At 40.9% G+C, this 23869-nt stretch overlaps 1 protein-coding gene across 1 annotated transcript; it reads left to right on the forward strand.

Moving 5' to 3' along the window:
* The first annotated feature begins 222 nt into the window (after nucleotides 1-222).
* LOC141434939 (E3 ubiquitin-protein ligase AMFR-like) lies at nucleotides 223-23815 on the forward strand. The gene is made up of 10 exons (XM_074097425.1): nucleotides 223-830; nucleotides 5776-6033; nucleotides 12341-12493; nucleotides 13126-13415; nucleotides 14803-14913; nucleotides 16257-16396; nucleotides 16931-17305; nucleotides 18671-18771; nucleotides 22196-22404; nucleotides 23191-23815. Exons 1-10 carry the CDS (start codon nucleotides 540-542, stop codon nucleotides 23384-23386), a joined length of 2124 nt encoding a protein of 707 aa, XP_073953526.1. The 5' UTR covers nucleotides 223-539; the 3' UTR covers nucleotides 23387-23815.
* Nucleotides 23816-23869: the final 54 nt, after the last annotated feature.

Raw genomic sequence — 23869 nt, forward strand, 5'->3', positions numbered from 1 at the left:
TAGAACTTGTAATATTTCTAAACGAAAAGTCTATTTCTACTTATTTTTTGACAGCGCCATCCACTCCATTTCAATCCAAATATTTCATATTCATCTCATATTCATTCATTTATTTAATTTATTAAAACCAATCAAACACGCGTGATGCAAGAATTTTAGTGCTGTTTTATAATTTGCGTTATAAACTTGATATTTTTTATATTAAATTAAAGCACTTGTTATTATTTGTTAAAAAAATGGTTGAGAGTTGAGACTACAGTACTGACTGTGTGAATAACTGAACTGACTGACTGGAACGTGAAAATAATCAAACAACAAAAAACAAAAACCTTGTTTCTCTCTCATTCGCACTTCAACTTCACTTCACTTGGCACTTGTCATACCTGTTTATCTTTCGATTGGATGATGTGTTTTTAGCTCGCAATAGTTCGATAAAAACTGCGTGCGATCATTTAATAATTACCAAAACGTATCAATACATGATTGTGATGTGCAGTGTGACGTTTCGAGACAGTAGTACATAACAGTGGTTATCCATTATGCCTGTGACGCTCATAGATCGGTTGCCCTTGCCGAATCTCAAGGTTTATACAACGGCGAGCGTGTCTGTGCTGTCGGTGGCGGTATACTACGCGCTGAGCGTGACCGGGGAGCCGGGCTGGCGCGCGAACGCGACGCTGGCGCGCCAGGAGGCGGCAGCGGCGGCAGCGGCCGAGGGCCGGCTGCTGCAGCCCACGCCGCCGCTTGACCTCGCCAACTCCTCGCGCTTCTTGTCCGACCAGGTCGCTGACGTGCTGACCTTCATGATGCAGGAGCCGCTCTGTATGTGGGTGAGTCGCCACCGTCCTTTGAGCTGTTTAGAAACCTCGCTCGCTGATAGCAGCTGTTGCATTATGCTGCAGTCAGGTGACTCGCCAATTTAAGACAGCGTTTGGATGTTTTTTGATAAGAATTGGTTTTAGAATTGTCATTATTACTAGCACAAATTCCTTTGAAAATTTTCAATTGTTTTTTAAATTCTTGTAAGTATGTTTAAAGCCCAAGAAATTGTTATTACAAATGTTATTTAATTTTATTCACCTGGGCAATGCCAAGCCTGGCATTATTTAATTAGTTGGTAAATAAGTTATTTAATATTGAAAAAAGTTGCAAAATATGTTGGCATACAAATTTTGGACTGTTTAACAGATGTTTAACCTACATTATATTCAAATAACATTTTTAAATATTGTTTTCATCACATTCGTAATCAGTGTTGTATATTACATGTAGGCTAATGTGGTTGCAACCCTGTAATCAAAGCAAAAATAGAAAAAGCTTACAATAGTTGTCCCAAATAATCAATCCAATAATAAATGCTATGACGATTTCTAGGAAATCAACCGCACTGATAAGACTGTTCAGAATTATTGTAAACTTTGTCATAATCATAACAATTATTAGTCTTCATTTTCCTTCTGTTTTTTACAAGTTTATTTGTTGACTTGGAATGTTTGTTTGTTAGTTCATTTAGTTTAAGTCAAATCTTGTTAATCAAATAATTGAATCTCACCTGCTTTTGATGGATAATTGGATGACAATGTAGATACAGTCAAAACCATTTATAGCGACACCAGTTATAACAACCAAAAAAAAATCTCAATACCATCTTGTGTGCCAAAGTAACACTGGTTATAACAAACAACCAAATTTTGTGTCTCTTAAATGTTGTTATAACTATATGTTCAAATAAGGTACAATATTTAAAACAAAGTAAAAACCTAGGCATATATTTCTGTCCTTTATTTATATTGCTATACATACTTAAATATCTTCTTTATGTTATGGAATATACTTTTTCAAAATAATTGTGAATCTATGATGCAAAAGTGCCAATGATCTCTAGTGTCTCTTCCTCCCTTGTATGATGGTGGTAGAGGCTGACACAGCTCTCTGCACAATCTTCCGCCATCTCTCCCTATTAGCAGACAGTCTGGCAGATGTTTTAATAGCTAGAGAAACAACAATCATGCCATGGTAAACCTGCGTGGCTGCTCCATCATCAGACCCTGAATACAATTCTTGTTCCAGTGTCTAGCTTCTGGCTCCATAAAATTAGCTTGATCTACCATATTTCTGTACTGTCATCAAAACTATGTGTAATTGCCAAGTTTTACATATGTATGTATACCACAATAAAACATGGATGAAAATGGACTTCAACAATAGTTATAAAGACGTGATTCCAGTGCAAGGGAGAGTGTAATATCTGTCTGTGGTGTGGTGTATATATCTGATCATATAGATATCATGAGGCTGACATAGTCACATTTGGTGTGCTAAAGCCTCGTTAAAATATCAGAGGGAAAAAAAATAGTTATAAAACCAAATACATAGGTAATTGTTTAATAACTTTATAGTTAACTTTATAATTATTAAGTCCAGATAAACGAAAACACATGTTTAGAAGTAAATCATATATTCAGCTTGGTAGCTGTACACCACAGTAAGAATGCCATCACAATCTACAACTACCTACTTTCGTCTACTTTATTATTTAATAAAGTTGGGAAGTACCCCACCTACATTGACTGTAATAATGTCTAATTGGGACTACACCTAAAAACATACCATTTAATGAGTTATTGAACTTTGAGTATTTGGGTTTGGGTACTTTTGGTGTCATATACACTCATAGTATATGTGCCATTATTTTATCAGTAAAGCTTATCATTATCACTTGAATATATGTAAAGTGGGTGATAAGTAAAGTATGTGGGTCTAGTACAATTTTAAACTAATTGTGTCACTCTTAAAACCTACTTTAAAATTCTACCTATAGTTAGTACATTTTTATTGCATCCCAGGATTGAAGAGTAGACTCTGTTATGCAGAGATAGCATAGGTTTTTATTATAGGTTTTACGGAGATAACATGGAAAAGACAGATAGACAACATAAAAAAAAAATGCTGGTTTGTCACCACTGATGTAATTTCATAATTAGTTAAAAATAGTCATTTTAAAACAACATACACGTCATACAGACTTCGATATCATTTGTTTAGATTTGGTCACGCTTCTAATAAGCCTAAAACCAGCGCAGCGCGTGGTGGGTAGGTATGCAAATGTTGAACAATAGAGCTTTGCGGCGGACACGCGACGCGCCGCACGCAAGAGACGTCGTTTTGATGCGTCCGCGTCGACGCAGGCGCCGCGCGGCCTCGGCCGGCCCGCACGGAACCGATTGGTGACATAACACCGCTACCGATAACATAACTAACAAAACAATAGCTGTTTGTTACCGTTACTAAATGTCGAAATCTTAACAGTCGCCCGAGCGTTTGTTTATTTAGTGCGACCGATAAGGATGACGTCAGGCCTGGCCGCGTCACACGCTATCGCGTCGCCCATCGGACGAGGCACGGCGCGACACGAACAAGTCCATCGTGCCAAACACAGGAGACACGGTGTCTGTGTCTTTGCCAGCACCAACGTTTCTTGTTGGCACCGAGCTAAGCGATAAACATTGTAGCACTCGGCTAATTACCTAGTTTACCTATCATCTACATGTTCGAAATAACAAGGTTGGGTCGAAGCAGACCGGGCAAACAATTATAGACGGCTTGTTTCCGGCGGCATAGCGCGATATTTACCCAACAATCTAACTAATCTCATGTTATGTACTTATCAACGCAGCTTCTTTTAACCCAAATAATTGCGAAATATGTAGCTAGGTAGGTCGCACTTTGACCTACACCCCTCGTACGTATGCGAGATCTTTATTAATAACCATCTAGCTATCAATAAACCAAATGTCTGCTCTGTTGTTTACGCGAATATTAATCGTATCTAATTGCTACAGATTTTCCAGCTTTAATATCTGGCTAAACTACCTCTATCATCATTATTTGAATTAAAGACTACTTTAATTTATTGAGTTGCATTATCGGTAAACGTTTCACGGCTGGTAACGTAACGATAACCCTTCATTACATACACCCCAACCCAACAGCGAAACAAACGTCAATTTTTCTTCCACCCAGCCGTGCCTTTTGTAAGATCGTCGATTGTTGTGAAATAGAATCTCCAGTCTCGGTGCCTAGTCAATAATGTGTTTAAATGCTCCCACCGTAAGGGGCGACGACCTAAGACAATGACACGGCCATCAATAATTAGCTAATGGGATTTAGCACCACTAGGAACATTGACTCCGTCTCGCTGCTGAGCGGCGGTTTATGGAAGTTAAATGCAACTACACCTCCAAGAAGAAGGCCATCACTACTGGAATGTTGTTACTTTCCGTCTAACAGCTCGACTTACATTTAATGTAGCTATGAACTTGAGTTAGCTGTCGTGTATTTTTATTCTCACTTGGCATAGCGGCATAATTTCAAGACCTTCAAGGTCGTTTGTTGAATCAATGTCGTCGAATAGTTTAATATTCTCGTTTGTTGCGTAATCGAAATGCCGAAAGGTTCTGAGATCCCTTCAATTAAGCGCTGTTTCTCGCAAAACAATCTTAATGCTTAATTATAGCTAGTTTCCAATAATATCGCGGAAAACACGCTTAATGGTTTTATTTTCCTACCAAGATTTTAATAAAAATAGGTGGTAATGACAATAGATTAATTTCCCGTTTTTTCACATACTTAGTCCAACTCTGTGAAAGAACTTTGTGAAATTGTGACGTAAATAAACAAATGAATATACCTACCACGTAAAAGCGCAAGCCGATCGTCAGATTTGCAGCTCTTCCTGACGTTGATAAGAAAGTGGTTAGTAGCTGTTTGTTGCTTTCACTATCTCAATAAATGCGCTGGCGTAGCTCCGCCCGCTTGGCAATTACCAATCCGGTACCTATAATAGGAAAATATTGCAGCTTTTGCCGCATCTTCACAGTCAGGCCAATTTGTTGCGAGTTTAAGAATTACATACTCGTACCTGAGCTGTTGAATGAAGCCCTACTAATATTAAGGAAAAACTGAGCAAACAGCTCGTTAGGCGAAAATTTACAGCAAAACAGGGAAGTTCACTGCAAATCTCTTCACAACGAACTTTCCTGGAAATGGCTTAGGCTCTTTTAACAAGTTTTTACATTGAAACCTTTATTTTTGCTGTAAAGTCGTCATCGTATAAAAGATAAAAAATAATGAGATAATAATAATAAAATAACTAGATAAGAGCGGAGAAAGTATAATTAAAAATAGCTGAACCTCTAACATGCAACACGCGTGACGACAGATTTTGTGTCGATACATTTTTTAGCACCGTTGTATTACGTTATGATCGCCTGAAATGTAAGTAAACTGAATAGGTAAGGTACGTACCTATTCAGTTTTTAAGCTAGTTATTACTTTCAGCAATAAATGATGATACTTACCTAAAATCAATCAAGTCAATATCGTTCTTCGCACTTCGCTCGAGATATCTGCATAATAGTCGTACAGTCAAGGGCAAAGATATCGACACGTCCAAAGTTGCAAAAAGCTGCTTTTATGTTAAGTGCATAAAGTCGTGTATACATATTTTTGTAACTTTGGCTGTGTCGATATCTTTGCCCTTGACTGTACACGCAATAAGAGCGAAAAAGACGTCGATCGGCTCGGCCGACGCGAAACGTTTACTTACCGACGGGAAGACGTCTTTTTCGCTCTCATTCCGTGGACATAAAGCGTTTTCTGGTAGGCTAAAGCACGCCATGTTGCACGCCACGTCGGTAGATGTGGGGAGACCCTAACTTGTTATTGTCAGCCACGTAGACGTGGAGTTCCTTATATGAATGTGGTTGTTGTCAGACGGCGATCAACATGTGTTACTGCCTGCTGGCGCTGCTGGGCTGGGCGCTGCAGCGGCTGGTGTTCGGGCCGCTGCGCGTGGCGGAGGCGGCGCGCGCGCGCGACAAGTTCTGGAACTACGTGTTCTACAAGTTCATCTTCGTGTTCGGCGTGCTCAACGTCCAGTTCATGGACGAGGTGCTCATGTGGTGCTCCTGGTTCAGCGCCGTCGGCTTCCTGCATCTGCTGGGGCAGCTCTGCAAGGATCGCTTCGAATATGTAAGTGCAATACGTTTTAAGCCGGGATTAGACCAAGCCATGAGCTCCTATACTATAGGCATAGGCTATAGGGATCGCCAACCGATCCATCGCGACTATTGGTCCACTCAACATTATTTTATAAACTTTTATTGTTCGTGGCTGTTGACGCCTGTTTGCCGGGGTCATACATAAATAATTTAGTAAATAAGTTCATTAGCTAGAGCAATGATTCCCAAAGTGGGTCCCGCGGAACCTAGAGGTTCCGTAGAATAGTCATCAGGGATCCGCCAAAATTATTTATTATTAGCTGTTAATAAGTACGGCTGTTAATAAGTACTGTTAATAAATACGGTTACAAATCTCAAGTATAATAATTTGGTATGGGGTTCCATAAAATAAAACTAATTTTGTTTGTGTTCCGTTAGTTACCCCTGAGCTAGATCATAAAAAAATATTTTACGCAGATATATAGTATATCCAGCATAATTATAGTTTACGAGCATGATAGGTGAAGATAAATAATTTTAATTATTTTTTTTTAGTTGCAAAGGAAATAGTTCTAAGTAGGTTCCATCCTCACCAAGTCAGGATCCTAGAGATATCGAAGGAGCTCTACAAATATTGTCGGAACAACTATGGTGATTTGGGTATATTTAGTAGTGACTCGTGTATTTGCTCTTGAAAATCGCCATTTAGCAAAGAGGAAATGATGGAGAAGACCATAGTATAGTTGGCCACTGGAACCTGCTATAAAAACCATGAAAATATTTTTCTACTTGTTTGAGCCAGCAGGAGTGATAGAAGCAATAGATTGTAGGTATGTAGATAATAGACGACTAATAAATAGCCAGCACCAGCAGAAGTGGAGCTGCTCCACTCCTGCTGGCTCGTGCTGAGGCATAGACTTCAAAGTGATAGAATTATTTTTCATGATTTTTTGTAGTCGATTCAATTTTTTTTTACCTATATTTTTTAAAATACCTATCAACAGTCAGAAGCAGAATGAAGTGGCCGCTTCGAGGTTTCGCGTTTTCCTTATCTACATTGCAAAGCAGCAATACCTACATATGTCATGCAGCGTCGTACAGAGGCCTCGCTAGAAGGATAAAACATGGTCGAACTATTACTACTCATGCTGTCTTTGAAGACATTGCGAATAACATTAATGACTATTGGTTTTCCATCGGGAAAAGTCGGATCTTAAAGACTTCCCAAACCTATCGACGCGGAATAAACTATGTCCACGCAATAAGAGCGAAAAAGATTTTTTTTAATAAAAAAGTAAAACCGACTCCAAAAAAATAAAAAAAAATGGAACCGACTACAAAACTCTTGAAAATATTTTTCTAGGTAGGTACCTACTAGCTCGAAGTCGGTGCCTCAGCACGAGCCAGCAGGAGTGGAACAATAGTCGTCTACCTCACCTATATACTATGGGTTTCAATCACTCCTGCTGGCTCGTGCTGAGGCACCGACTTCGAGCTAGTAGGTACCTACCTAGAAAAATATTTTCAGAGGTTTTGTAGTCGGTTCCATTTTTTTTTTATTTTATTTTTTTGGAGTCGGTTGTACTTTTTGTTAAAAAATTTCTTTATTTCTGACTTTTTAGTGATTTGTAGCCAAAGTACATCTCACAACGATTCCATTAAGCCCAAACACGGCTTAGTTACGTTGTTCCATCTACGGTCTTCTTCATCAGGTCCAGTTTACCAAGTGATACTTTCTGAATGTGAAGCTCATCTTAATGCTAAAAATGCCAAAATCGCCATAGGTGTGCCTATAAAATTTGAGGTTTGCCCTCGATTTCCCTGGGATCCCATCGTCAGATCTTGACTTGGTGACAATGGGATCACCTCAGAAGAATACTCGAAAATCGGTCCACAATTGACTGAGTAATCGGTGAATATACATAGAACCTCCTCCTTTTTTTAAGTCGGTTAAAAACCGTCGATCGGCTCGGCCTACGCGAAACTACGATTATACCGACGGGAAGACTAAGTATTACATGGACATGGACATAAAGCGTTTTTTGGTCGGTCGGTCACTCTTAAGCTGATTCCGCGTCGATAGATGTGCTGGGGAGATCCTTAATCGGAATAATATGACGGCACTCGAGGTGTCAATCAATTGACATTTTTATATCTTTATTATTTTGTGTCAAATGTCAGACTGAAAAATGTCCGTCTGTCTGTACAGTCGAGGTCAAAAATATCTTCACACTAGTACCTTAATTGTCACTGTAAGCCTTCTTCTCTAATGAAGTGACAGTGACAAGGTAGTAAAGTGTAAACATATCTTTGACCTTGACTGTGCAGTCACCAGCATTAATATCTGCAACAGCGGAGCGTGCAAAAATATCTGACACGTCCTTCCGGCCCTAGAAATAGAGTCGTATCAGATTTTTATGCGCGCTTGTTGTGTCAGATATTGGTGATGGTGACAGTACAATGGGTACTGAAACTTATTGAGGGAGCACGATCAATACCAACATTCCTGATGTAAGACCATTGTGCACTACATCTGTGACTTAGTTAATTAATAACGAGTTTCTTTATCCCTTTAGCAACATGTTTATTAAACTTGTAGATATAATGTTGTTAGCAGCTGCGCACCCGCACGTGGACCGCAAACTGGAGCGTGACGGAGGGCGACACAGCCGGCGCACAAATATTTACTTATGAATAGCAATTTACTGTAACAAATTTAAATATTAATTGCTACTAGGTAATTACCATTACAATAACCTCAACAACGTAAACCATGACAAAGTATCTTTGTCTTGTTTGTGCATAAAACTACGTGGCACTCAGTACATTTGATAACGAAGAAAATTAACTAATTTATATTTCACTAGCCTGTTGCCCGCGACTCCGTCCGCGTAGTATTTGTTTATCGCTATCCTGCGGAAACTGCAATTCCGGGATAAAATAAAAACAATCCTATGTCCTTTTTCGGGACTCAAACTATCTGTATGTATAGTTACCTAATTACATCTAAATCGGTTCAGCGGTTTAGACGTGAAGGTAACCAACCAACAAACAAACAAAAAGACTGACAAACTTTCGCATTAGTGGGACTAGTCTTCCTACCGAATATTCCGTTTCGGTTTCGAAATTAAATTGGAATTTACTAGAACCACAAGAACCGAAACATTCGCACACAATGCCACAATGTCGTGGAGCAACTCCGCCACCCGCGCGTCTGCAGGGCTACTACGAAACTCGAAGTTCGTATCGTACCGTCCCTCTCGCTCTCGTATTAACAGTCACGACACGAACTTCGAGTTTCGTAGTAGCCCTGCTGCTAATTCATCGTGGTTACGTTGTTATTCCGTATCACATAAATTAGACTCACTTTTTTAGATCTACCAACTTTGAATTTGTCGAATGATTGCTTCTATTAGGTAACAAAAATTAACCTTAAAATGAAAGCATTTTTAAAAATTCTGCTCTTGATTTTGTGATTTTTCCCGAGCCCGTGCGAATATCGAGATAACAATAGCCTGTGTGTTATTCCAGACATCCAGCTAACAAATCCGATCAGCAGTTTTATGGTAGGACTAAGAAACACACATAACACATACTCACAAACTTTAGCATTTATAATAATTAGAATTAGTAGATTATGACATTATCGCAAAGGTTAGCGTCTTGCGTTATTATTCTAGTAGTTTTTTGACCTCAAGCTAGTTACGGCTGAGTGGCTTCACTATCTCACTGGCAGCTCTAACTTAACGCCTTGTCTTGTCAGTGAGGTTGATTTGAACCTGACCTGGGCTGCCAATTTGAGGGTTGACGCTCTGAATTTAGGGCAAATCAAATAGTATCCTCGTAAAATAATAAAAATCAACCAAATGCGTGTCGGCGTCGGCACACAAATTCTCGTAACATGATAAGAATATACTATTCATTAAATGAAGATGAGAAATTTTCTCATGCCCGTAAATTTCTTATGTGTGCTGAATATAGGCTGCATAAAATGACTTTTTAAGCTGTAGTGTATACGAGTACTTAATCTAAAATCTAATGCCAACAGCTACGAATATAAGAAGTTTCCGTGTTTTATGAAGATTCATTAAACTAGACAATGAAAATTATTTATTATAGAACTAGTACTTAATGCTAATAAGAAAAGCTTGAAGTGAACATTTATTGTCGAAGTTGCAATTGAAGTGAAAAGCAGAATGTACCTACTTATATCTCATCCAAAAATCGATTTCACCATCGACTTCACTATCAACCCTTGCCTGCGGCTCGGGTAGAAACGTCTCAGGTGTAATGAATCTTTTTATGCACTAGTTTACAATACTACTGTAGGTTAATAGGAAATAAGTAATACCTACTAACCGAGTCAACCTTGATCTAGAAACACTCAATTGTATTCAAATTCTGTGGCCAGTATTACGTTGATAGTATTCGTACAATACTGAAAAAGAATTCATCCTTACATTAAACAGTTCACGTGCTGGTTTATGCAGTTCAAGTTCAATCGTAAAATAAATTTACTAACGACGAACACGGATCTTCTAATTATAATTCTGTGCCTGCCTAAGTACCTACTAACCGAAAGTAGGAACTTAACGCAATGATCATGATGAAGCTTGAGGTCCCGGGTTCGACTCCCGTGTCGGGGCAGATATTTGTATGAAAATGTTTGTTTTCGGGTCTTGGGTGTTTACTACGTATTTATCTATCTATATAATTATATTTATCCGTTGCTTAGTACCCATAACACAAGCTTTGTTAAGCTTACTTTGGGACTAGGTCAATTGGTGTGAATTGTCCCGTAATATTTATTTATTTTATTTAATGATGTAGTTATTAAATTATCACCCGGAATATTGGACTGACGCACGCAATCGTTCCCATAAAAGCTGCCGAAATGGTGTAAATGCCCTAGACTAGACTCACAAACAATTTATTCATCATCGTATGCAACCTGATCATTTATACAAAAGTTCTACTTATTGTTATTAAGGTCAGAGTGGATGGCACGAGCTAGACAAAGCCCATTCTTCCACGCATATGCTTTATTAAGCTGCATAGGTAATACACTCATCTTGTAATGACACCAGTCCTCGAAAGACAAACAAATAATCAGCTATAGAAACGATTGCTCCTCATATATATATATATATCGTAACTAAGAAGGCGTGTCACGCACGCGCCGGCCCGTCGAATGACCACAGGGCGGCAATTGTCGTCTTTTCCATTACATGTAATGAACTGCGGTAACTGAGTCATTTTAGATGGAACCATTTTCCTCTGCGTAAATTATGCTTACCGAGTGTGCCCTCTACGCGTTGACTAAATGAAAGTCATAACTCGTTTTCTTATGTTTGTGTTGTTCATTGTTGTGAGATATTAAAAAAATGACAAAATTTGTTTGTCTAAAAATCATCTTTGTGAATCACTCTAGTTATAAAAATTGCGCTACTTTTAATATTAAGAGCGATTATACCTGCTGAGCTGACAACGTTGCATTTTTCTTAGTTTTTCTCGATTATTCCATAAAAATTGAATGAAAATTAAAAATGTGGTCTGATAGAACTCTTGTTAATATATAAGTTGTCTACTGCAATAATTATTCGTTGTAGACTTTTATTTTCTTTAAAAACCGTTTATAAACATTAATTCGTTTTTAAAGAATATAAAAGTCTATCACGAATAATTATTGCAGAAGAGTTCTATCAGACCACATTTTTAATTTTCATTCAATTTTTATGGAATAATCGAGAAAAACTAAGAAAAATGCAACGTTGCCAGCTCAGCAGGTACCTATAAATAAACGCTCTGAAGGGGCTGTTTCACCAGCCATTAATTAATTTTATTTGACGGATAAATGTGATGTCGTCTCCGTCTATTCGAACAAAACAAACTGAGACGGCATCACATTTTTTCCGTCAAATAAATTTAATCACTGGATGGTGAAACATGGGGTTAATCTAAACAACTTCCGTTTATTTTGCCTGTTACTTCTCTCTTTCAAAGTATGAACAGCCCAGTTCGTCTTCTACAAGACTGATCGAATTAACCTAACCATCTGGCAGAGACAGTCCAGTTTTTTTTTTTTTGATTGCTATCTTATTACAATAAAATGCAAACTCTTAAAATCAAGCAACCGTGATAACATTCGGTATAAAGATAGTTAGAGACCGTAGCATGACACAGAAATAGGATAGTTTTTTCTCGAAAAATCGTACCTATAGATCCCGCAGACGCGCGATAATCGAATTCAACGTAGACGAGTTCGCGAGCAACAGGTAGTTGTTTACCGCTGAGAATGCCAGCGATTGGTTCACCTTGTGATATTGTTTGGTGTACAGCTGTCGTCGTCGCCGGCGCGCGCGCGCTGGGCGCACTGCCGGCTGGCGGCGCTGCTGACGGGCGTGGCGGGCGCGGCCGGCGCGCTGCTGGCCGCCGCCGCCGGCTGGACGCTGCCGCACGCCAAGGACACCTTCGCCTTCATGGCCGCTGAGGTACCATCTTGCGATACTACCTGTACTGTACATCCCAACAGTACAATATCTAGATTGACAAACTGGCCTATCTAGGGTATTGCATATACTTCCAGGTCAGTGCCCAGCCTAGGCCCGCGGATCACAAAGTGGTCCACCGAGGCCTTTGAATTTGTCCCCCAACTCTATAATTGGTTGGCCTGGCGGTTAGCTTCTTGTGTATAATTTTAGTATGTTTAGGTACCATCAGCCAAATATGTGGTCTAGATCTACCACCCTGAATTTGATAATCGTTTGCCTGCCATAAAACAATAATGCCAATAGACGTGTCTGTCAACTTGCAAGTTCGACTTTAGCGACATATTCGTTCGATAGCAACTTGTTTAAAAAATTATAGATCACTTATTTGGCTGATGTTACCTCTAGAAGTAGTGGCCCGTGCTGCTTCAGATTTGAAAAATGTTGACCATCTAATCTAGTGAATCTATTAGCCAGCCTCGTTATAGCTGGTTCCATTTACTTACTCTCCCGATCGATCCCACGCATTCTTTATCTGAGACAAAGGGTTCGGCAGGGCGAACGTGATAGGTACGAGCGCGAGTGCGGAGACTGGCGGGCGGGAGACCGAAGAGCGTGTGATTGTGTGTCGATAGTGCGTGCTGGTGCTGGTGGGCGCGCTGCACGTGCTGGCGCGCTACGTGCTGTCGTGGGCGGGCGCGGAGGCGGCGGGCGGCGCGGCCTACTACACGGGGCTGGTGTTCGAGGCGGGCGCGCTGGTGGTGGAGGCGGCGCACGTGCTGCACATGGTGGTGTGGGGCAACATGCTGGTGTCGGTGGCGTCGCTGGTGCTGCTGCTGCAGCTGCGCCACCTGCTGCACCAGCTGCAGGCGCGCCTGCGCCGCCACCGCCTCTACACCGCGCTGCAGCACCACATGCATGCCAGGTGACTGCCAGGGTTGCTGTTGGTGCACCGACATGCTATCCATTTATAAAAATATTTAATTAAATAAGGTAACTACCTAGTATGACCTAGAATACTTCCTTGAGGAACTCTGGATCGATTGTTCTTCTGGTCCCACTGAGAATATTACCTACATATCTTAACATATTATTAGGTACGGTTCCCTAGGTAAGCTTTGATCAAAGGGTTTTAGCTGGGTACCTTTTTGCCATCATCCAATTTTGCTCATTAGAAATGAAACAGTTACTGTGTCGAAGGCCTTGGTGAGGACTAGGAAGATTTCCCGTATAGATTTGCGGTATCAGCGAATAAAACTTTCCCAAAAAACCCAACCTGCGTCTTATAGAGAAAATAAAATTATTTTCCAAATAACAAAACCACGACTAGATTTTAGGTTTATTTTCTTCATTTCACTTTCTTGGTACGTAAAACGCTGCAATGTGAACTTCGAGTATAAAATTTTGGTTCCTCTTCCTATCTTAATGCTCAAACAATATTAATAAAATCATAAACGTCTCGTCTCATATATTTGTAGAAAAATATGTAAATTCTAGAATGCAAGTTTTAGTGAAAGTCACCGGTTAGGTCATTTGGAAGAGTTTCATCATCGGAGTGCTGCCGCACCGCGACGCAACGTGACTCATCGCATTATTATTGATTCATATGATTTCATTTAAGTATGTTATATTATATCACACTGATATGCAAACTCATGTTATCATGCATTACAATAGATATGAAAGCCGACCTTTAATATCCCAAAGCACCTACTAAAGAGTACATTTATATTTATTTCGCATTCCACCTTTGCTAAGCTTGAATCAAAATTTGTGCAGCATTTGAAATCCAGCAGTTGCATACCTTGGAGAAAAAAATAAATAAAGCAGTTTTAGTTTACGAGTTAATTGGGTGCTATTAGCTCCCACATAGCAGTATACTGTTACTTAAGTATCTCATTTATTGTAGTCAAATCGGTAATTGAAAATAAATGACCATATGCTGACACAATAACTGACCGCAAATAGGTAGATGTCATTCAATAACTAATGTATTCTATTCCACTATTAGCTGGAGTCATCGATACGATGCCATTTTACATAGGTATATGCAAATTGCAATGCATAGGTAATAAAAGAATATTTAAATGCTATCGTTGTTCTTTGACATTGTTTTCAAAGTTAGTTTTAATTTACACAGTTCTAATATTTAACTTGAGAATGTACAGAATGAAATAGGAAATACGATTTTGGGAAACAGCCGGAGGGGCACAACCGGTCGGCGACTTGAGCGTAAGTCTACACCCTCTATAGCCCTTGGAAACAGTCTGTGAACGAACAACGTGTTAACGTGAGGGTGTTTGGCATTGCAGTTACCCGATGGCGAGCAAAGAAGAGGTTGAGAAGAACCAGGACAACTGCGCCATCTGCTGGGAGCCCATGAAGGAGGCGCGTAAACTACCCTGTGACCATCTCTTCCACAAGTGAGTACTCCATCTGCTTTATTTTGTTTATCGTTCAATTTGGACCTTCGACGCCTGACTCCACTAATAAGAAGAGACGTTTTTCTTTCTGCAATATTCTTTCCTTTACTAAATTGGTTATGGGAAATTGTCTAATTGTGTGCGTGTTTTGCGTTTCTGTGTTAATTTATTTTTGTACAAGTTTGATGAGCAATTTGATCAACATAAGAAATATTTATGTTGAGGCATTCTAGCAAAATCATTAAATTAAGTTTATATTAGTAGGTATAGCCCCTAAGAATATCACGGTTGCCCACTGCTAGTTGGTAGGCATCAAGCCCGATTTCCAGAGCGCGTATGGACCCAGCAGATTGTAGGCAGTAAGCGTCGAGACAAAAGATTGCGCTCAATATTTAGAGCTGTTACGGACGAATTTGCAACGTAATTGCCCACTGCTGACATTTCAATCGGAGCTAGTATGCAGTTAGTTTTGTCAAATGCAATGGAAAATGTATTAGCCGTCGGCAGTTAGGTTACAGTTGGATTGGAATGCAGTGCATCCCGTCTGGAAGACTTCGGTTACACTCATTCTGGCGTCAGTTCAGTCCATCATTTAGGTCAGAATGACGACAGAATCATCGCGTAATGGTGATTTTAAGCGACGCGAGACGAGAATGAGGGCTATCGCGAATGAATTCGCCACTAGAGGCGCTAGTGTAGCGTGAGGTCTCCGAAATGTCAAATCTCATAGTTTTGGGTGAGCTACGCGGGTTTATTTATAATTAGAATAATTTTGTGAATATTTTTGCAAGATCTGAAATTAATTATGGCAAATATGCGTTCCGGGGTAATGAATGTCTGTGTTTTGAGACAGTTTTTGTCTTTCGGAAACCTTTGTCCTCCCTTTTTTCCGAACAAAACGGGGACTATGCAACACTGTGGCATGCTCGATATTTTTTATGGTACGGTTTTAAGGTGTATTAAATATGATTTAATGTAAACTTTGTTTTCACGCCCGTAATAACATACTTTGAAAGCCATACTTAAAAAACCTCACGCAACAGTGCGCCATCTAGTGAGACAAAAAAACGATAGCCTCATTGAAATGCATGCGTTCTGGCCCGCCCGCCGCGGGTCGCCGCCGGCGCCGCCATGCAAATTTCAATTCTTGTCTCGCCCCCCTCTCGTCTCGCCTCGCCGGTGGAAAATCACTTTAACAATCTCGGATTGCGGACTGTTGAAAATTAAACGTTTTCAATAATATTCGTGAATTCGATGTTAATGATAGATAACCAGAATGATGGAGTGAAGTGACGCCAGAATGAGCGCGTAACCGTAGTGTAATGGGCCTCGTGTGTGGGCAGTTCGTGCCTGTGCCAGTGGATGCAGCAGGACGCGTCGTGCCCGACGTGCCGGCGCGCGCTGTCGGCGTCGCGCCGCGCGGCAGACGCGCCGCCGCCGCCGCCGCCGCAGTTGCCCGTCAACCATCTCTTCCAGTTCCACGGTCAGTCCTCGTCCTCTACCACACACTCAGCCGGGATCCTGGCTTTTTCTGTTTCATATTACTATTTCATATTAACGATCAATTTTTATTCTGAAACTATGAACTATTTAGGGCCAGCCTCACCTGTTCTATTTATAACCTATCGACAGAACATTTACACGTATGGTGCTAGACTTTTGGCAAGAAATGCGGTCTAACAGCCACCTGAGGGTGGACGATGTTTGAGGACGCGCAAATGATTGGAACTGTAAGGGCGTGTGGTTCGCGAGATCAGCATCGACGTGTGTCATGATCATTATTAGTTATGCGAAAAGGCTAGGCTAGGGACCTTGCAATATATCGTAACTGATTTGTTCCGCTGTGATTTAGACGCTGATTCTTTCCAGTCCTACCCGTGCTTTTTTCCATCGTTTCTTGAGCGTTCTCGCTCGTCCAATAATCCCGTTAAAACTAGTTTACTTGAAGTATTTAGCCTCTCAATATGCAGTGTGCACTCACTTCTGCATTTATTATCTGCAACACGCAACTCATGAGCTCGGAATTCACCAATTCATTCAATCAAGCCACCGCCACGACCACAGATTTTTAGCACTCCCGAGCGCGAAATTAAACTCACTTTATCGTTACCTTTTTACGAACAACAGACCTCTTTTAAAATACGTTCCTTTCAATGTCAACCGCCCCGATCCGACAGTGTCATCAAACGTGTCAGTCAGACATGCGCTAAAATAAGTTCAAAACAGCATCCGTCCGGCATCCCCCCTCTGCAGCAGCCCCAGCATGCAGGGTCGGCGCCCCCCCCGGCGGCGCGGATGCTAGCGCGCGCCGCGTACGCGCTCGTTTTGTTCCTCACCCTGGGCGTGCTCGTCGCTCTGCTGCTGCACCGCCTCCGCATGTTCGACTGCTTAGGTACCGTGACGCGACGTGATGCCTGATGCGGACAAGGACACGTCCTTGGCTCAGGGTAAACCAAGAGGCGCCAGATGGAATTATTCGCGGTAGTTCCTTTGGCTGCTCCTTCGATGGAAGTATTGCATTTTTTTTCGCACCAGTTCCTTTACAAGACTTGAACGAAGGAATTGCGTTTATTTTTTATAATAGGTGGTTTCATCGAAGGAACGGCCAAATAATCCGCCAGATGGCAAGGGACGCCAATTTCCAGTGTCCAGTGCAAAATTTAATGATGATGGCGCCTTTTGAGAGGCGCGGAAACGATGTTCTAGGGCTAGAGCCAACGCTGAGCAGGGGGATTATTTCCCTGTTTAGTAAAAAAAGTGCTGATGCTGTAGAGAATTAGCCAGTATCGTGGAAAGTGGTTAAATTTTGTGCCGCTGAGTATATCTTAAAAAGAATTTAAAAAAATTGAGCCGACTACAAAAAACCATGAAAATAATTTTGTACCAGTCTGAAGTCGGTCGATGCCTCAGCACGAGCCAGCAGGAGTGGGCCTATAGTCATCTACCTCACCGACGCACTATATATTGGGTTTCATTGGGTCTCCAGCTGGCTCGTGCTGAGGCACCAACCGACTTCAGACTGGTAGAAAATTATTTTCATGGTTTTTGTAGTCGGTTTAATTTTTTGTTATAATTTTTTTTTCACGTTTTTTAGTGTAACTTATTTAAGATACAATAGTTTAATATCAACTGCTCGTCACCTTTTACAAAAGATTTTCCGATGCAGAGACGTTCATTATTGAGAAGTCCTGGTGCTTCACCAGTTTTAGCATATGCATTACGAGGAGCATAAATTGCATTGCAACTGTGACAAAGTAATTAAAATTCAACCAGTTGTTATTGAGTACTAACTCCGATGGTCAACTATGGTTCTCATCATCAGTTCCACTTCACCAAATGAAGATTTTCAAGAGCAAATGCACGAGTTACTACTAAATATATCTAATTTACCATAGGTCTCCCTACAACATTTGAAGAGATCCCTCGATTTTCTGATCCTGATTTGGTTATTGTGAGACCTAATTGAAGACATTGCTATACGAACGCAAAAAAAAAAACATATCGATTCATAAATGACGGGAGTTCTGAGGTAACAACTTCCTTTTTTGAAGTCGGTTAAAAAAATTAAAGCCTCATTTTAACGTGCGGACTCTTCATTCATTGTAGTCGGCATTGCAAGAGTTGCGATCAACCGGTGGACGCGAGTGGCGAGGGCGAGTTGTCGTTCATTGTGGCGTTTTAAGGGGGAGGCCGTGGATATCTCCCGGCTGATGATGATGATGATGACGAAGTGTTAAAGTGGTCGTGTGGTGCGCAGGGTCCCGCTACGTGTCGTGGCTGCCGAGCTTCTCCGTGGAGGTGACGCGCGTGCGCCGCGCGCCGCTGCCCGCCGCGCAGCTCGACGCCATGGCGCGCCAGGTGAGGGGGGCAGGGGGGCCGGGGGGGCACCGCACCCAACGCGCATTGTTATCGCTTCTTTTCCGCTTGCTTAAGGAAAAATTACATCAAATTTGAAACTTGAATATCTAGTTGGATTGGGTTACATATTTGAATATCGAAAGTTAAAATACCTACGGGTAAAATGTCGATGTTCAAAATATCGAAAATTAAAATATCGACTGTATCGAAATATCGAAAATTAAAATAACGAAAGTTTATATTGGCGAATGGTTAGATAACCTACGTCCAATATATCGAAAATATATTTATCTACAAAAGTGACACGAAAGACATAAATATCGAAGTCCAAAATATCGAAGTACAGAGTATCGAATATCCGATGTATGAACTATCACGTGACAGGGTTGACGGAGCTCCGCGCCCTATTCCGCTCAGTTGAAGGGGCTTCGCGCCTTGACTCAATACTAACCTAACCTAACCTATTGAACATGAATTACCAAAAATATTGGTTCGGTTAAGTTAGAACAGTGACCACAACAACGCTAACAACGCTAAAAATGACTAGATTATGTAAAATAAATGCTATTAACAGAAAGGAGCAATAAATAAAGCAGATTAGTATGTACGTTATTTTAATTTTCGACATTCAAATATGTTGACATATTCAACTTACATAAAGATAAAGATATTTAGATAGATAGATATACCTATTGGCTATCGATATTAATACTCATTCGATATTTTAATCAATCGACATTTAAATCTTAGACATTGACCATAGGTAGGTATAACAACTTTCGATATTGTGATATAATCGATAGATTTTCGATTTTCGACATTTTAATCGTAGGAGTATTTTAATTTTCGATACATATGTTTTATCATCGTACTTTGTATTTGACATAATAGGTATTATTGCAAAATGTAATTAGTTATATAAAATATCTGTATATACGACCTTGATTGAATACCCATCATACAGCCGTACATTTTGTATTTTGACATCCCAATAGGAAATACATATTATAAATGCAAAAGTTTTGTAAGTTTAGTTATGAATAAATGTGGCGTTATCTGGTAAAAGGTACCTTGTTGTCGGTTCTAGTTTCCGAGATAATCGCGCTTGAAGTAAAATGTCGAAAAAAAATCATTTTTTCTTTTTTTACTCTATATTAATAAACAGGGTCTAAATTTTAATTTGACAGAGACACAAGTTTTTAAATCGATTTTTTATGAGTTAAAACATCCCTTAAAGTTTAGTAAGAAAGGTACCTTATTGTCGGTGCCGCTCTTGAATGCTTTCTGTGCGTTCGGTATCGGTTTGGAAGACGTGTCGGACGTCGGTACTTTGTCGGCGCGTCATCATCATCATCATCATCCTAGCCTATACGTCCCACTGCTGGGCACAGGCCTCCTCTCAGAATGAGAGAGCTTGGGCATTAGTTCCCACGCGGGCCCATTGCGGTGCTTGTCGGCGCGTAAAAAACGTCAAGAATCATCATAAAATGCGTTTAATTAGAGTAAGGTAAATCATCAATAACTGGCCACCATTAGGCGGTAGCCAGTTAGGCCCTTATTACACTAGCGATTTTCGGGCGAGTTGAAAGCGAGGTGAGCGCGCAGCGAGTTCGCTTCGAGCGCGAAACGATATCGCCGCGAGCGCGCAACGATGTCGCTGCGAGTTCGCTGCGTTAGCGCCGAAGACGCCCTATTTATTATACGAAAGTCTACAATATGGCGTTTTTGACGCTAAAGCAGCGAACTCGCCATGCGCTCGCAGCAGCGACATCGTTGCGCGCTTGCGGCGAAATCGTTATACGCTCGCAGCGCCTCGCTTGCCTCGCTTTCAACTCTCCCGCGAATCGCTAGTGTGATAAGGCCCTTATTGACGATTTACGCCAATTTGTCTTTTTTTTTATTCGACTGGATGGCAAACGAGCAAGTGGGTCACCTGATGGTAAGAGATTACCACCGCCCTTAGACACCTGCAACACCAGGGGGATTGCAGATGCGTTGCCAACCTAGAGGCCTAAGATGGGATACCTCAAATGCCAGTAATTTCACCGGCTGTCTTACTTTCCACGCCGAAACACAACAATGCAAGCACTGCTATTCACGGCAGGATTAGCGAGCAAGATGGTGGTAGCAATCCGGGCGGACCTTGCACAAGGTCCTACCACCTGCTGGTCTTTAGAGGTTGATTTATAGTAATAATAATAACGATTAATAGTTACAACTACAAATCAAAAGCATTTTTTTAGATCTTATTCTTAATTATGTCACTAAACATTTTACGACCGACAATAAGGTACCTTTTCAAATACGTTAATCATTTAGTGTGTTGAGACAAAATTATAGGTTTTTGGTAAGAGTTTTAATACTACAGTGTTCTTAAATTAAGACTATTAAAATTAATCGTAAGTTTTTCGTCGTTTTCAAATGATATCACTTCATAATCACTAAATATTTACCACCGACGATAAGGTACCTTTTAGAAAATATTTAGTGATTGTACCAACTTTTTACTAAACTTTACCTTAAATTTTGAGATTGAAAAAACTAGTTTTTTAAGATTTGTTGAGTTAATTTGGTCTCATTTGGCTATGTTTTAGCGTACTAAATATAAAAGTTTGTTGATTTTGACTGTTTATTACATTTGTAAACAACAAAAGTTATTTTGATAAAGTATTTTTTTTATATAATAAACAACGTTAATTCAAAACGGAGTGGTTCTTATTTAGTGTCCAATTACGCATAATATTTTTTCCTTCGATAAAATCCAATGGAAGTATACTATAAATAGAAAAAATGTAAAAAATCCATCAACCTTTTTTTTTACTTTATGCACTTTGGCAAGGTAAACTATAGGAAAACCGTTGTCCAATACAAAATTGTTCTTGAAACCTGAAAGCCCGTACAATCTACTCCTCAAATAGCATGTCATCTATGTAACTTCCAACAATAACATACTTTTATTGGATGTATAAGTTTGAATTCAATTTCTCATAATCACCTTTTCTGGCTTTTGAGCTTCAACATTTTTAAAAAAAATATCTATTAAACCTACATGCATGTTTCTTACATGGTTCGATAGCTAAATGTATGTAGATTATGGATATCAATAACTCAATACCGACAACAAGGTACCTTTTCCCAGATAACGCCACAAATAATATGAATTAATGGTTATGAAAATTGAGTGCTACAATTGATTGACACTTCGGGTGCCGTCGTATCCCAATCGTGATCCTACTGTTTCCGATGATCCGACCAACCGTTATTGACTAGATCAGGGCCGATTGCATAACAAAGTACAAGCTAATATTATTAGCGATTTTGTATTGAAATTTACTAATACTATTAGCTGTACTTTTATTATGCAATTGGGCCCTGGTATGTGCACTGCACAGAGATAATAGTGTGTATTGTGTGCGTGTGTCAGGTGCAGGCGATGTTCCCGCACTACGGGCTGGCGGCGCTGGCGGCGGACCTGGCGGCCACGCGCGACGCTGACCTCACCGTCGACAACATCCTGGAGGGCCGGCTGCCGCCGCCCGCGCCCGCGCCCGACCCCGCCCCCGCCCCGCGCCGCCCGCCCCGCCACCGCCCCCGCCCCCGCGCCCGCGCCCCCGCCGCGCTCGACGACCTACCGTTAGTATTATAACACTAGTGTAAAAGTGGTATTTTTTTTTTTAATTTGAATCGTCATGCTATAGAAAACTATTATTATTGTATCTATTTACATATGGTTTATTTGTCTTGATATGAATTAGATTATTGACTTTATTATTATGTATTAGTGTGTACCTATATATGTATGTATATTTATAATGAATTGTTTGAGTTAATTTAAAATTTCGGTTTTTTATCTTTTCTTTGTACTCGTAGTATCTACTCTTGTATCTGATATCCTGTCAATCGTTCAAAATGTAACTGGAAGAGATCCCTTTAAGGGATAAGTTCGCCTTTGTACATCTTATTATCCTGTGTTCTGTTATTTTCATGTGTATTTATGTACAATAAAGAGTTACAATACAATACAATACAACTCTAGGTTAGGTTGGGTTTGTTTTGTAACAATTCTGAACAATTAATGGATTCAGAGAACAAAGAGTTGACAAACAATATATTACGAATGACAAACATTACGTTATAACTTTCAACAATTACCTCGATATGGACCCATCTTTCAGATATGATATATCTAATATATATAGATTATGATGTAAACTGAACTCTTAACACCTTAATAATAGAGTGCATGTTCTGATATTTTTGACCACCTTGGCCACTTCGAAATATCTGATGGCCACATATACCGCCAACTAAATTACGTGAAAGGTCAACACTCCAGTTAATGTCTCGCACACATTCAACTCAGTAGACGCGCCGAGATTAAGCTTCGCTCGTTCAACAAAGGAAATGGTGTATTTTTAGGGAGCCGGAGTGGGAGTCCCCCGACTTCCCCGCGACGTCGACGGAGCGCGAGCACAGCCTCGAGCGCCGCAAGCAGCAGCTGCTGGCGCGCGCGCGCCGCCGCTACCTGGCGCGCCACGCGACCCCCGCCTGCCCCGCGACCCCCGCCTGCCCCGCGACCCCCGACGCCCCCAAACCCGACCCCGCGCGCAGCTGAGCGGCCCGCCGCCCGCCGCCCGCCGCGCCCCCCCGACCGCATCACCCTACCCTCTCACCTCACGTGCCGAACGACTGAAGCCACCACGAGGAAGCGGCCCCGGAATAACTGAACGCGGCTGGGAAAAGGTGAAGGGAGCGGTCGCTTTGCACGGGCCGTCGCCGGCGCCGGCGCTCGCGGCTTCAGCAGGAACTCCTGGCCTCCGGCCAATTTGAACGGGATTCATGTATTTAACCATCGACTGTCAAATTGTCTATGCGAAGGGCGTACTGCACGCGAGTTCCTCGACTCATTTTGTGCAATAAAGGAAAGGAGCTGTGGTCTTACACGCGCGAGTCGGCTTCGAGTCTAAATTGGCAATGTACAGTAGACAGTTCTAGTTGCCGACCAGGAAATCCGTTAGTCCTAATTACGAACGTCGTCGAAATCCTTGGTGAAAAAACGGGACAGTGGACTCTGATATACGAATAGTTAGTAGTGTTC

Source organism: Choristoneura fumiferana, chromosome 14, assembly GCF_025370935.1.
Source record: "Choristoneura fumiferana chromosome 14, NRCan_CFum_1, whole genome shotgun sequence".
NCBI classification, from domain to species: Eukaryota; Metazoa; Arthropoda; class Insecta; order Lepidoptera; family Tortricidae; genus Choristoneura; species Choristoneura fumiferana.

Bases quoted from the DNA above. Each gene is read 5' to 3' on its own strand.
- LOC141434939 (XM_074097425.1), top strand. From the start codon at position 540: ATGCCTGTGACGCTCATAGATCGGTTGCCCTTGCCGAATCTCAAGGTT. The intron at 13,416-14,802 runs GTGACTGCCAGG...TTGGCATTGCAG, and splicing joins CAGCACCACATGCATGCCAG to TTACCCGATGGCGAGCAAAG. The intron at 17,306-18,670 runs GTACCGTGACGC...TGTGGTGCGCAG, and splicing joins CCGCATGTTCGACTGCTTAG to GGTCCCGCTACGTGTCGTGG.